Genomic DNA, 15,387 nt, shown 5'->3' on the forward strand with positions numbered 1-15,387 from the left:
GATTTTTCTGATATTTAGAAGAATATCAGTAACCAGACAGTTTCTGGTCTCATTGACTTCCATAGTAGTAAAAAATATAGTCTGGTTACTGATTTTCTTCTAAATATCAAAAAATCGGCTGAATACATTCGAAAACGGTAAAACTCTACGGTTTAACTCTGGGGGAGTGGTAAAATAAGCCTATTTCCAAAAAAAAAAAAAAAAAAAGTGGAGTATCCCTTTAAGGACTAAACCCTGGAAACATGAGCAAGATAACCCAGGATTATGTCAAGCTAAGGTTTGAAATACTGGCTTAACACTTTCAACATGGTAGTTTTCTACTTAAGTTATCGTCATTTCAGTAAGTTTGATCCGATAGAAATGTTGACGCCTTTGAAGTTGCTAGTGTGAACATCTGCTGTCTGCATTATGGTGCAGCATCCAGACCAGAAACTATAAACGCGGTTATACCAAGATGTGTTGGATTTTTCCTGCTCTGATCTCTTTTGTTTTAAGTGTGGTTGGGAAATCCTCGGGGTGAACTCCGATTAACTGAGCTCGTCTGGCAATCCTGACGTTTCTGCAGCTGGCATTCATAATTTAAACCCTTTGAGATGTCAATACGACAACCCCACCATGCTCTATACTTCATAAGACACTCAAAACCCTACAAAACTCTCACTTTTTATAATGCCATTCTTGGTTGGGATTTGTCTGATCTAAAGAAAAATAAACCCTCAAAGAACAACTGCTCGTACTTGTGGCCAAATTATATTGTAAATGAAATTAGGGGCGCAATTTATTTCCCTTAGGGTTTCCTGACAACACACAGATAGAGAGGTCTGGAGCGGGAATGGATTCATTAAGAATAGAGATCACAGACAGCAGATAGTGTTCATGAGTGGGTGGTTTGTGCGTCTCAGAAAGCCAGATGGACTGAAGAAACATATGACAGCAGAACCTGTGAAAATATATCTCTGTCTGGGTGAACGTGCTGAAACACTGTGGTGATTGGGCCATCGGTTTGTGTTATTTGTTTAATGTGTGATTCGCAGCCAGTAGTATTTTTGATCAATCTCTAAGTCTCCACTATATTAATATCATTTCAATCTGCTCTGCTTTCATATAGTTCTCCCCTTGCTATAAGTGTCTCTCTCTTTGCTATTTGTGCTAAATTTGATATAGTAAACTTGCTGCAAATGTTATCTCTCATTTGCTTTAACAAACACTTGCTTTAATGATAGCCATCAATATATATTTAGTTAAACACCTTTTTGTTGTTGTTGTTGTTTTGAACAAGTTAAAAATGTTTTATGTAGTTCTTGTTTTGCCTCGGGACTGGGATTTGGCAGAAGCTTTTATCAAAAGCGACTTGCAATGCATTCACATTTATCAATATACTGTATGTGTTGGATGCATTATTTATCATGGCTGATATCGATTGATTTATTGATTGATTACAGTGTTTGTAAATATTGGATATTTACCAGATGATGTTAATTATTTAAATATGGACTCGTTTCCACATGCATTTTTTTTTTTTGGACTTGTCACAAATCTCTATTATGTGAATTATGTAATTACTTCTTATTTCAAATATTGCATGTTAATCATGTTTGAGACCAGATTCACCTGCTTTTATGAACTATCCAACCATAATCCCATGCCCATAATAATACCATCCCTAAATCCTACTTTTGTATAATGAGGATTTATTTTTTGTCATCAAAACATTTTTTTTCCCCACTTTTAAATGAACGAATGAGGCATTTATATAGCGCTTTCATATATGTAGACCCAAAGCGCTTTACAATCATATCAGGGAATATCTCCTCAACCACCACCATTCTGTCCATTCTCTCATTTTAGCATATACAACTTCAGATTTTACAGACGTCTTTAAGTGTTTTATTATATATATTCTCTTCGTTCAAAGATTTATTTTAGTTTTTTGATAAAATGTTATAGACCAGCATTCTTTGTGATCCAAACCTGGAGGAATTCATCTCAGTAATGTAGTCAGGAGGACAGATAACCGTGCATTATTTCCTGTCTTTTCAATCTTTCTTTTCTAATCGTTGAATTTCGTTCTGTCATGGACACTGCACTGGTTTTACGCTTTATACTATGCGCACAGTCTCTTTCTGTCTCCATCTGTCTGTTTTCTTTAGTCATTTTGTTCACTGTCGTTTTTGCTTTCTGTTTCTATTTCTCCATATCCATCATTTATTCAATCACGTAAAACCTCAGAGGTCTGCTGGAGTCTGGGATGTTTCTCATGCAGTATCACCATGGGTTCCATAAACTCTGGGAAGAGCCGCAGGATTACACTGGTGGAACTTGGCATGTTCCTTTTGGTTTTGCGGAGAGGTGGATGGGAAGAAGGAGAGCCGGGGAGGTAGTGGTGGGAGTAGAATCAGATATCCTCCACTGAGACAGTGGCTTTACCCAGCAAAATTACTAAATTATACAGGGCAGTCAGTTTAACTTCAGGAGAAAAAGACCAGAGAAAGACTAAAAATTAGAAGAAAAAGGGATTTCAAGACTTTAAGTATATAAGCCTTAGTTTGAATACTCGAGTACTACTGTAGTTTGAAATGATACGCAGTGATAGATAGATAGATAGATAGATAGATAGATAGATAGATAGATAGATTGATAGATTGATAGATTGATAGATTGATAGACTGATAGACTGATAGACTGAAAAATGACCATATTGCACAGGAAGACAATTAATTATTGTGCTCATCATCTCTGTGGTGTGATCACTCAGTTTTAATGGATTTTGTTGACGGTTTTCATATAATTTATGGGTCCCTCTTTGTCCTCTTTGTCTGTCTTTTCTTAGTGAGTTTGTGTCGTGGCTGATGGAGATCGGAGAGACCAATAACCCTGAAGAGGGGGTTCATTTGGGTCAAGCCCTTCTGGAAAATGGCATCATTCACCACGGTTAGTTCCATTTCCACTCTATACTGTATGCCATCATATTATATCTTTGACTACATATCCTGACTTTCAACATGTGCTGGCTGAAAATGCATGCTGGAACTGGGCTTCGCGAGGGAATAAAAACAATCAAAGTAACATTTACTACAATAATTTTGTCTATCTTGTGTGACCATTAACATGCAAATGTATGTATTGTTAAATTATTAAAATATAAACTTAAAGTGTTATAAATAACCTTTTCAACTAAATTTATTTTCATTAGTATTAGTATATTATCTTCATATTATTCATATTAATTTATTTTTAATATATTTATTAATATTGTTTTTCTATCTGTCTGGTCTTATATCTTGTTGCCTCTATTTGGGTTTTACATTAATAAAAAGCAAAAAAACAAAACAAAAAAAAAACAAACAAACATCATGTTCTTGTTTATGTATTTCTATTTTGTACTTTTATTTTATCCCAGTGCTCTAATAACATTTGTTAGCTGGATAGATTAATAAATAAGAATTGTCATTGATGAGGTTATGATACGTGACAGCATCTGAAATACACAATTGTTTAGAGTAACATTGTGTAAAAATGTAGTAGGCTTACTTCATATTGAACTAAAGGCAATTGGAGTTTTTTTCCCCATTTATAACCAGTGAGCATGACTATTGTCTTATTTATTTCATAATCTGCTTAACTCAAATAGTCAGTTGAGTTTCATCATCACCATTTGGGCTCTATTCATTCGTTAATGCAGATGGCTGATTGGACAAATAGCCCTCTTAATATTTCAAGAGCCCTGACATCATTGTTTTCAGGCCCTGAGGAACTCTAGGAGCGTCCAAGAGCAGATGGCTTGTTACAACTTTGTCTATGTTTATGTGAAGAGTCACAAATATTAATTGCTTCACACCATGCTGTTTGTTTAATACTGTGGGAAATTTCTGGTCTTTTACATATACCTAATTTATTTTGTCATTTTTGGGGGGCGGTGGGGTCTAGTTCTGGGACTGTTTTCTTTCTTCTTTTTTTTTAAAGAAGAGTGGCTGGGTTTGAGCCAGGACTTCATGCTAAATCACTTTTCACTTCATCGCTCCCTAACAGGGAGAAATAAATTCAAGCATTAGGGCTCTCTATCCACTCGCTCGCATTTACGGCTTTGGTCTTTAAGCCTTTACTATTCGCTGAGAAGGATGAATTAATTTGGCAGAAAGAGCTGGATTACTTTTCATAAGCATGTTGGTGTTACTTGCATTTGTGCTTACATGGAGCAGAAAGCTTCTAAATTCAGATTATTAATGTCCTTAAGGGTTTTTGTTGCCTGTTATTTTTATAAAACCTTTTAATACCAACAAAGATATTTAATCAGCCTCATTGTAAACAGTATTTCTATTGACATGCACGTTAAATTAATCAAAATAGAATATAAGCTTTACGTTTTAAACCTTTACATTGGATTGATGTATTTATTTGAAGAAAAAAAAAGTGCTTATAAACAATGCAGAAATTTTACACCTAAAGAAATCAATACTTTTACTGTTGGCAAATACGTTTAAATTCACGATATGTGTCCAATCTTATCAGTAGACTTTATTCTTTAGTCACCACATATACCAAAATGCTTCTCTGCTGTATGCTACATATCTTATAGCGCCTGTTTGGACACTCTTGATAGTGGAATTAACTACAGCTTGAAATTAAAAATTATTTGAATAGCAAATTAAAATTACATTGTATGCAAAAAAGGGTTTAAAAAATCTTTTCACAAAAATGTCCTCTTCTACTATTGCTAATTATTTTGTGGGATGGCTTGTAAATTAAGTTTTTAAGTATTATTGCTATTATAGTTGGTAAAATTTGCATTTATTTATGTACAATAAGATGTTTTCACGTTTTTGAAAGAAGCCTCTTCTTTTCAACAAGGCTGTATTTGTTTAATAAAAAGTGCTATTGTAAAATATAATATTTTTTTTCCCTTTAAAACAACTGTTTTCTACTTTGATAAACTTATCTTAAAAGCTTAGTTTTCAGTGTTGCATCCTTCAGAAATAATTCTTCAGAAATAATCATAAAATGCTGATTTGGTGCTCAAGAAACATCTTATTATTATCGATATTGAAAACAGTTGTTTGCTTAATATTTTTGTATAAACCATGATGTCATAGAAACATCAAAAGAACATCTTGTAACATTGTAAACGTCTTTACTGTCACTTTTTAACACATGTAATGCATCTTTGGCTGAATAAAACTAATTTTTTTACACACTTTTGAATGGAAGTGCAAACTTAAATGTATGTAGAATGACAAAACCCATAATTTCGATGCATTTTGTCGTAGTCTTAATTAAATCTCCACCCTGTTATTATTCTAAACTCTTCTATATATTAAATTCAAGTTACAGACAAGCACCAGTTTAAACCGGAGCCGGTGCTCTATAGGTTCCGCTATGATGACGGCACATACCACCCTCGCAGTGACATGCAGGATGTCATCTCCAAGGTAACTCAACCGGCTGTGCTCCGCTAAACGGTCGGTTTCACTCTGTCTCTTTTTGCCCCTTGGAAAAGTTGGACATACAAAAACGAATGTGCTTCTTCCCTCAGGGTGTGAGGCTGTTCTGCCGACTCCATAGTTTATTCACACCGGTGATCAGGTAAGGAGCCAGTACATCTTAGTTCCACCTCATTACAGCTGTCTCCAGTCACACCAGCTCTTGGTGCGTTCGCGACCCTGCCGTTTCTCCTTCCGCTCTAAAGATAGCACCTACAGGACAAAACAGGAGGCTGATAAGTGATAAGAAATAATTATACTAGAGGTCTTATCCAGAATTAGATCAGTTATGGATTGATCATTTTGTAACCAATGTCTTAGTTCATAGAGTTGGGCATAATGTTGTGTCTTACTCCTATGTGTGTAATCAGTGTCAGAACTGCATTACAAATGTGAAACAGGTGCAGATTGAGGTTTTGGCAGCTGACAGGCCTAAGGACATACAATTCTGCATGCAAACACAAAGCTAATGGACTCTGAGGGCACGTTTTCTTGTCCGGGTGTTCGGATTAATCCATTTTCCAATTTTCCGCTAAATTTTGCCATGCTTGTTGAAGGACTGTTGGGTTGTACTACAAATATTGAGTTGCATGCCATTTTCTGGAAGGTAAATGCATTAAACAGCTCTCATTTCAGTCTTTCAAAGCAAATAATGTTTACTTTGTGTGTGCACCTGTGCTAAATGGTGTCTACGTCTAATATTTGATATGCATCAATTTTCCTATTTTGAAATTGGACATTTAAAATAATCAAAAGATAAACAGTTACTTTTCTATTATTTGATTAAATATGGATTTATTAATTGTCCAAGTAAGAACAAAGTTTGTTTACAGCTGACAATCATGTGACTGACCATGTGAGTAAGCGTGTTCCTGGGTACATACTGTAGGATCACAGATATTGTTCCTCCACCAAAATAAATCACCATCCAAATGCTTGAGTTTTATCACTGAAATGCCATGCAAATTGATTTTTAGAGAAGGCCCCATGAGAAACAATTACTGTCCGAATAGGGCTTAAGAATGTCTACATGCCCACATTTCTCTACCGTGTACTGAGAATCTCTTCCTTGTGGAGCTATAATTGGAGAATCCAGCTCTAGTTTAATTATCTGGTATTTCCTGCTGGTTGGAGGGGTTCTTGGGGGCTTTACGCCCCCGCCTTACCAATGTAATAATAATAAAAAAAAGAACAAAAAGAAAGTAAATATCTTAGAGTTTTAAAAAATGGCCAAGATCTTGAGACTGAAGAGGATTTTAAAGGTTTGTTTGACTTTGCATACACTTTTCCTACAAATTTCAGTGCTCTTGTGCCAGGCATATGACTGCCTGTGGTAACGCTGTTTACCCTCATTTGTCATGGTGACAGTTCTGGGTACAGCTACAGAGGAAAGGGCTGGCTCCATATCTGTGGCGGTTAAATCATGGCAAAGCCTGTCCAACCTCACACTTCTGGCCTGTGATTAAAACAAATAGTTATATAATCAGACAGGACCCATCACAAACACTTGAGGTGCACGTTGAGAAAGTTGCATTGGGATTCCTCTGAGAGAAAAGGGACATTTCATGTCATCTGGAGGTGTTTGTGTAAAAATAGATTGGGGATGTAATTCTCAGAACTGTAAACCGCTAAGTTTGGCTTTGAGTGTGTGTGAGTTGTAGGGTGTGGGCCCTAGTCTAGCCCTCTGACCTAGCACAGTTAGTGTCCCCCAAGAGAGCCCCGGCTTCATGGGAAAACCACTGCTCCATTTCATTTCCCGTGGTCTGGAAGCAGCCACAATGCATCAGTTTGGCCCGTTCCAGTCCCTGGATCTGGACCGCAGTGGGACACCTGATGACCTCTACTGGAGCAGAGAAACACGTTGTATGTCGAGAATATAGGCGTCTTGAAACACGTTTTTTAAATATATATATATACATTTGAAATGAAACTATTTATAACTTGACACACCATCTTAAATATGCAACACCAGTTACAGTGCACTCAATTTCTTGGGCTGCACACAGTGGCCAGATGCCTGTCTAAATGGTTCTGGCTTTAGCAGTGTCCTTTGAAGGGCCTAATTTTGAATTTACTTTTCCAGGAACCATGGTCAAGTCTCTCACTCGTCATATATTCACGCATCCCAGAAGTTTCAACCAAAATGTTCTGTTCAGCCAAAAAATAGTATTTAATTTACTTATTTCACTTATTTGCTCACTGATTCATTTATGTACATGGTAAACAGTTTTGACTTGCTGTCTGCCATGGAGGGGCTCGGAGAGGATATTCTCTTGAGCTGGTGAAACACAAAAAGGATTAGGGGGGAGGAGGAGGGATAATGATATAACTGATGCTAGGAAGAAGAGGCTAATTTTATATCTTGGTAGTAATTTAGGGTGAGTTCAGGTTGATTCGAACACTTTTTGCCATTGAGATGATAAAAAGTGTCCCAATCAACCTGAACTCACCCTAGAAGATTAGATGTACTCCTCCCAAAATGGGTGTTTTTAGTGAGACATTGAATCATTAACTCAACGATTCATTAAAATAACAGTTGTTCAAAAATGAAAAAAAGCTATCAAACGAAAGGACGGACTTTGAGGGTTTTATTGTGTAAACTGTAATTTGCACGGTGTCAGTATACCAATCAGAGCACCACTACTAAAAATTTAAAAACTAACAAAATGTTTGGAGAAAAACTTGTAGACTCCAAACACGAACTTGTCAATTAGTTTAACATCGTGTCCCATTATTTGCTTAAAACTAAATTCAGTACCACTTTATTTTGATGGTCCCCTTTAGACATTCTGTTGACTATAAGTAACTTTACACCTAGATGTCAATAAATGCTCATTAAAGTCTTAGTAGACTGTCTGCATAAAATCTGCTAACACTTTGCTATGGTCCCCCAAGAGACATGTACTGACTATAATTAACTTTGTGAAACCCCTCCAACCGGGTCCCACTCGACCCGCTTGGAGCGGGCCTCGAACCCGGGTCTCGAGCATGAGAGTCAGGCGCTCTAACAAGGAGGCTAAAGACTGCAGCCTCTAGGGTCTGTCGCTAGAGCGCCTATTGAGATCAGAGGAGTGAGGATTACTTGCACAGCAACTACTAGCTGGCCTCCGTTACACTCACCCCCTAAACCTCACTCTCATCCGGGTCACGGCACCAATTTAACCCCTCCACCCGGGTCCCACTCGACCCGCTCCGAGCGGGCCTTGAACCCGCTCTCCGGCATGAGAGTCAGGCCCTCTAACAAGGAGGCTAAAGACTACAGCCTCTAGCGGTAGAGCGCCTATTGAGATCAGAGGAGTGAGGTTTACTTGCACAGCAACGTTACATTTGCATGTACGTCAACTTATCCTACTAACCTAAACCCTTATTCTACTAACCCTAACCTTACCCCCAACAGTCTACTAATATTCTAATTGGAGTTAGTTGACATATACGTGCAAAATAAGGTGTAACCCTATAATTTCACTCTGCAAAGACAGAAATGTCTGCTTCTAGTTGTCCCAGATCAACTTTGTTTCACTTTTTTGTAACAGAATGTATAGTCGGTCAAACATTGTGACTCCTGTGCAACCTTCAAATAAATTCAAGGTAAAGCACTTGTTTGGGCTTTAAAAAAATTGAGGGGAAAGGGTTATTATGATGTGAAAGCTCAGAACAGCTCTCTCAAGAGCTTTTCAAGCGGATGCAAGTCAAGACAAAGGTTAACAGTTAACTTGAAATGTGTGTCTCTCGAGGCTACTGGAAAGAGGAGACATTTTTGAACTGGTCAAGTCAAACTTTGCTTCTTTCCACACAGGGATAAGGATTATCATCTGCGAACGTATAAATCGGTGGTAATGGCCAACAAGCTGATCGACTGGCTGATAGCACAGGTAATACTTGATATTGTTTTATAGTCCAACTGCAAACACTGTGACCTCCATACAGGAAATAAGACATGGGGAAAGAATAAAGTAGTAGATGTTTCCAAAACTGGCCGGATAATCTCAAATGAGGTGGAAGAGAACTGTAACAATAAACCTTCGTCTAGCCACATAGTCTAGTTCGGTCCACTTCAACAGACGAATCATGAGATTGCAGATTTGGATTAAATTTGAAGTGCGGTCAAATTTTTAGAGGGAACTTTTTCCATTCATGCACTCCATTGTTAAATAAGATGATGTTTTGTGTTTGACCGTGAAATTATTACCAGGCGGTCAACCAAGTTATGTGACCGTTAAGGGAACATTCCAAATTATATATGTTTTTTTAAGCAAAATGGGAAAGTTCCGAAACTAGTAAAATGTTTTAAAAATATTAAGAGAACATCCAACAAAACCATGAACAATGTATAAAAAATGTTGCGATAACTTTTTTTAGAACATTATTAAAGACAATATAACTTGGAACAAATGTTTTTTTTAAAGTTGTTAGAAGAACATTTGTTCATAACTTTGAAAGAACCTTGCCACAATATTAGCTAAAGTTCTGATAAAATTCCCTGTTAGCTGGGAAGTGAGTTGTTGCACTGTAATGATTGGATAGTTGTAGTGTTTGTGTGAATTAAATATGTTTTTTTTGGAGCTCAAGTTAGGGTGTGTGACATTGTGGCCACTTGTAAGTAGATAAAGAGAGTGGCACTTGTCTTTTTCTCCTCTGCAGGGTGACTGTCGAAGCAGGGAAGAGGCGCTAATCTTGGGGGTGGAGCTGTGTGACAATGGATTCATGCATCATGGTATGACAGCTGTTTCATTGTCTCTCTATTTTATTTCCTCTGTGTTTCTGTCTGGTTGTTTATATTTTAAGTACATATCAAAGACAAGATAGTACGGTTTATACTTAAAAAAACAACAACGACAAAAATACAATTTTTAAATGGGATAGGAAAAATGAAGTATTCATTATACAAGTAAAAGTAAAATTGATTCATCTCAGTTACTTTTTTAATTTAAAAAGATTAAAAAGATTAATATTATTTTTCTCATTTACATTTATTAACTGATTTTAAAACTGATTCATTCACTGGTTAGTTCAGTGGCTTTAGGTGATGACAAGTGCCTTTTTGTGTGTTATGAGTAAGGCATTAAATCACTAACTCGGCGATTCATTGAAAAAACATGTTCAATACTTAAAAAAAGTGATTATACGAAGGTATATGAGAATATTAACATTTGAGCACAAATATATGTGTTTGTGAATAAATAAATACAGATTAATTTACTGATTTGTTCATGGATTCATTCATTGATGTTCACTGATTCATTTTGTGAATTGTTCAGTCAGTGGCTTTAGAAGGTGTATCTATTTCTTTTATAACTGTTTTAATTTCCCTTGATTTTGTGATTATTTTAATTCCTTTCTGTAAAGTACTTTGAATTCATAGTGTATGAAATGTGCTATATAAACAAACTTGCCTTGCCTTGGCAGTGAGTACTGGCTTTTTGTGTTTTAAGTGAGACATTAACTCAGTCTTTCATAAAAAATAGCAATCTTTCACAACTGAAAAAGCAATTACACAAAGTAATGAATGAGTAATTTGTCCACTAAATACTACAAACTAACAAATCACACACTTTTGCTTCTTTATTTTGTTTTTAGAATGTTTAAAATGAAAAACATGCTGAAAAATGTATTTTTTTTGTAGTGTATGTGCTTATTTCACATTGCAAAACTTTTCCTCTAACTGGATTCTGCACATTCTCTCTCTTGACAACAGCCTTGACCTTCTCCACAATCCGTGTTTGACTGGCTTGTTGTCATGGAAACTGTTTGTTTGCAGGATTCGGGTCTCATTTTCAGGGCACTAGATGCCAAAGTCCACATCATGCTCGTGTGACTCATTTATAGTCTAACATGGGCTGTTCCTTACAGCCTGCAATTCAGTTTCATATGTGGCCAACTACCAACAAATTTATGGAACGTAATAACTAGATTGGCAATTTCATTTTTTTGGCTTTGAATGTGATCATGACATTCATCCAAGCTGGTTCGCTTGGTTATGTGACCATTAAAGCTAATTCAGAGTTATCTAATTACCCATAGAAGTGTGGAGAACACTAGACCTATTTTTCTCGTTGGGGGTATTTTTACTACAAAAGTGAAGGGATTGTTTAGAGCCCATGTTGCCCTGGTGACAGATTGAAATCCTGGCCTGTTCCTTTTCACGGGAACCACTTTCCAAAGAAAAGGCTTCCCCTCTCAATCTCTCTGTACAACTCTTGCCATTCTAGTACATTGTGTGTTGCTCTCTCCTGTGTGGTGCACAAATTCAATTTACACATCAATTTGATCCTCACAACAACAACGTTGCTATAATGTTACTTTTTGCTGAATCAGTTATAGGTCAACATTAAAAAAACATGCTGAATTGAACATAACAGTAATGGAAGGATATGCAAACATAATATAACATAATATAATAAAACATCACGTCATGGCACGCAACATAACATACCATATACTATACCATATACGTAAGGAATAATTGACAATGGGCAGTTGAATTATTCGAAAAATAATACTATACTATACTATACTATACTATACTATACTATACTATACTATACTATACTATACTATACTATACTATACTATACTATACTATACCACATAACATCATATAACATGATAGAGTTGTGGAGACATGCCACAGGACATGCCAGTATCCCAAAAGTATTTCATGTCATCTATGCAGGTTACATTTAGCACTATTGAATGTTGTAAAACACCTTGCTTTTGTCTTTTTGCAGTTTTGGAAAAAAGTGAATTTAAGGATGAACCTCTTCTGTTCCGCTTCTTTGCCGATGAGGAGATGGAAGGTTCCAACACCAAACACAAGCCCATAAAACACGATCTTAAAATAGTGGAGAATATCATCGCCAAGTCGCTGCTGGTGAGAGATGTCGTCTGTAATCGCCTACAGCTGATGCCACTTACAAAAGCGCATGTTGGCGTGAGCCCATGTGGTTTTCATCCACTCGCATAGGGCTTTTCTGCTTCGCTACGTACAGGGGGTCTGAACTCGGGCCAGCTCTGACTCGAGAGTCTTCACCAGTAATTATGCTTGACTGTTCTAAACCAGCCTCTAATTACATTTAAGCATGAAGTCAACTGGTTTGACAGTCAAGGCCCACGAGAGACTGAAACTCACATTCTAGGAGTGTCTCCAAAGCATGAGATTGTAATAAAATATTACTGCATGCATGACACAACAAAATCTAGTACTTAAGTCATGATAACTGTGAAATGTCTACTCTGATTTCAGATAAAGCCAAGTGAAGGAGGTTATGGCTTCACGCTAGAAGATCGAAACAGAGTACCCATCGTCAAATCAGTGGAGAAAAGTTCCCATGCTGAGGTGTGTGTGTTACCTTTATGGGTGATTTAAAAAAACAGACATGGGTCATAAGGTCACTGAGCCCATTTTGACGAGCTTGATTAGCTGATTCAGGTGTGTTTAATTGGGGTTGGAGCTGAACTCTGCTGGACAGTGGCCCTCCAGGAGCAGGACTGGACACCCCTGTGATATGCCTTAAACTCCCAAAGTCAGCTTGTCCCAGTTTACATGCTAACCAATAACCCTGTAACGCAATTAAAGTTGACATGACTTTAAAGACTTTTTAAAATAAATAAAAAATCTGTTTTGATGATGAATAAATAAGCAGAATTTTGACTGTACCACTTCTACTTCAGCTACACAAGATGAGAACACATTTTCTAATTTCTTGGGTCAAGAAAGATTTGGATTTGGCAATATAATTCCTCCTCCCCTACCACGATATGGTAGCACTTAAATATGCAATGTAAGTGTGGCTATCACACATGCACACTTCAATAAGACAACAGAACACAGGTTATACGTGCCAGGTGAAATCAGGGTTCGGGCCAAAAATCTAGTTGTGTCAATTGGTTAATTCTTAAGCCGTTTATTATCTAAAACTGGTCACATGCATTGTCTACTTGTTAAGCATAATTGGTTTTCTTCAAGAGACAGATTTTACTTTGGATAATAAGAGGTGACCCAATATTTTTTATCATACAAAAGTATAAAAAGAAAATGTTCTGAAAATTATGCAATAATGCATGAAGCCCAAATAAGCCATGGTTAGCTTTTCTAAAATCATTGTAATCCACAGCTGCATTCATTCAAAACATATCTGTTTATACAGTTAATAACTTTTGGATAACAAATAATTATTATTTTTGCAAAGAAATATAGTTATTCAGTAATGCCAATTAATTCAGGTCCAGACCAATCCATTTTGTAATTCATTATTTCAATATTGATTTAATTGAATGCTTATTTAATCATAATGCTTAGTTAATGCTTAATATGCTACTGGCTGAATGGTAAAAGAGACCATTTCATTTTTTTGGTAACATTTTATTTGAAGGGGTGTGCATAAGACTGACATGACACTGTCATAAACATGACATAACACCTGTCATGAATATGAAGGAGTCTTTATGAATGTTTATGACTGTTGACATTAGGCGTCATTCGGTAAATTATGACACTTTTAATGCAAAGTTGACATTGTTTAAAATGTCTTTGTTATGACAACTTGACATTAACCAAGAAATCATAACCTGTCACAAATATGTCATAACAGGTTTAATTATCAAACTTAAAGAAGTTATTTAGCTTTGTGTTAACATTACAATGCCCTGTCATATGTGGTTGGTTTTGACTTTGGCCGTAATGACACCATTATAACTGTGTCATGAATATTTGACTTGTCCTCAAGTAAAGTGGAACACATTGCACTCGTTATAAACATGTCATTAAGGATTATTACACTGTAAAATTCTTTAACAACAGTGTCATTAATATTTTCCCTTACCTTAAGTAAAGTGGAACACGTTGGACTAGTTATGATTTCTTGGTTAATGTCAAGTTGTCATAACAAAGACGTTACTGTCTTTGTTAATGTCAGGTTGTCATAATCAAGACATTTTTGTCTTGGTAAATGTCAAGTTGTCATAATCAAGACATTTTTTTCTTGGTTAATTTCAAATTGTCATAACAAAGACATTTTTTTGTCTTTGTTAATGTCAAGTTGTCATAACAAAGACATTTTAAACAATGTCAACTTTGCATTAAAAGTGTCATAATTTACCGAATGACACTTAATGACAACAGTCGTAAACATTCATAAAGACTCCTTCATGTTCATGACAGGTGTTATGTCATGTTTATGACAGTGTCATGTCAGTCTTATGCACACCCCTTCAAATAAAGTGTTACCATTTTTTTTTTTTTACTATTTTGCATTTTGTTATATTATACATATTTTTTATATTAGGTTTTCTGTGCTGTCCGTAACCTTATCACAAAAGACCTGCGGGCCATAGGTCACGACTCACCAGTTTTGCCTTCAGCATTTCAACTCAGAAATACATTTCAGAAGCCGAGCCTTTATATTCACATCAAGTCTAAGCAGAGTAAAATTAAATAAATAAATAAAACATAAAAATATTGAGGAGGGGTTTTAATGGGAAAATGTACACCCCTGTTGTCTCATCTTACACTCTTAAAAATAAAAGTTCCAAAAGATGATTTTGATGCCATTGAAGAACAAGGTTTGCTTCACTAATAAACCTTTCAGTGTTCTTACAAGAACAATTTGTTTAGTTTAAAGAACATTTGAATAATCTAAAGAATCATTTTCCACTATAAAGCACCTTTTGTACAATGGAAAGATTCCATTGATGTTAAAGGCTCTCAATTGAACCATCATTGCCAATACAGAATCTTTATTTTTAACAGTGTATTGTTCGATCTGACCAATTAGGCATTTAAACATCAATTGAATCCCTAAATCTTCACAATTAACACTCTTTATTTGAACTTAATTTGTGGTAATTAGCATTTTGATGTGTGCCTTTGTAGGCTTAAAGCAGAAATAGACATCAAATCGTGCCATTCTTG

General features: G+C 36.0%; 1 protein-coding gene across 1 annotated transcript in view; it reads left to right on the forward strand.

Moving 5' to 3' along the window:
* Positions 1–15,387, forward strand: part of prex2 (phosphatidylinositol-3,4,5-trisphosphate-dependent Rac exchange factor 2) — a 134,077-nt gene that overhangs the window by 41,643 nt on the left and 77,047 nt on the right. The window contains exons 11-17 of the mRNA XM_039666829.2: positions 2,831–2,931; positions 5,323–5,426; positions 5,531–5,580; positions 9,274–9,349; positions 10,119–10,191; positions 12,206–12,348; positions 12,721–12,813. Coding sequence (XP_039522763.2) covers positions 2,831–2,931; positions 5,323–5,426; positions 5,531–5,580; positions 9,274–9,349; positions 10,119–10,191; positions 12,206–12,348; positions 12,721–12,813 — 640 coding nt within the window. The remainder of the gene's footprint in view (positions 1–2,830; positions 2,932–5,322; positions 5,427–5,530; positions 5,581–9,273; positions 9,350–10,118; positions 10,192–12,205; positions 12,349–12,720; positions 12,814–15,387) is intronic.

Source organism: Pimephales promelas, chromosome 22 (genome assembly GCF_988280905.1).
Source record: "Pimephales promelas chromosome 22, fPimPro1.hap1.1, whole genome shotgun sequence".
NCBI lineage: Eukaryota > Metazoa > Chordata > Actinopteri > Cypriniformes > Leuciscidae > Pimephales > Pimephales promelas.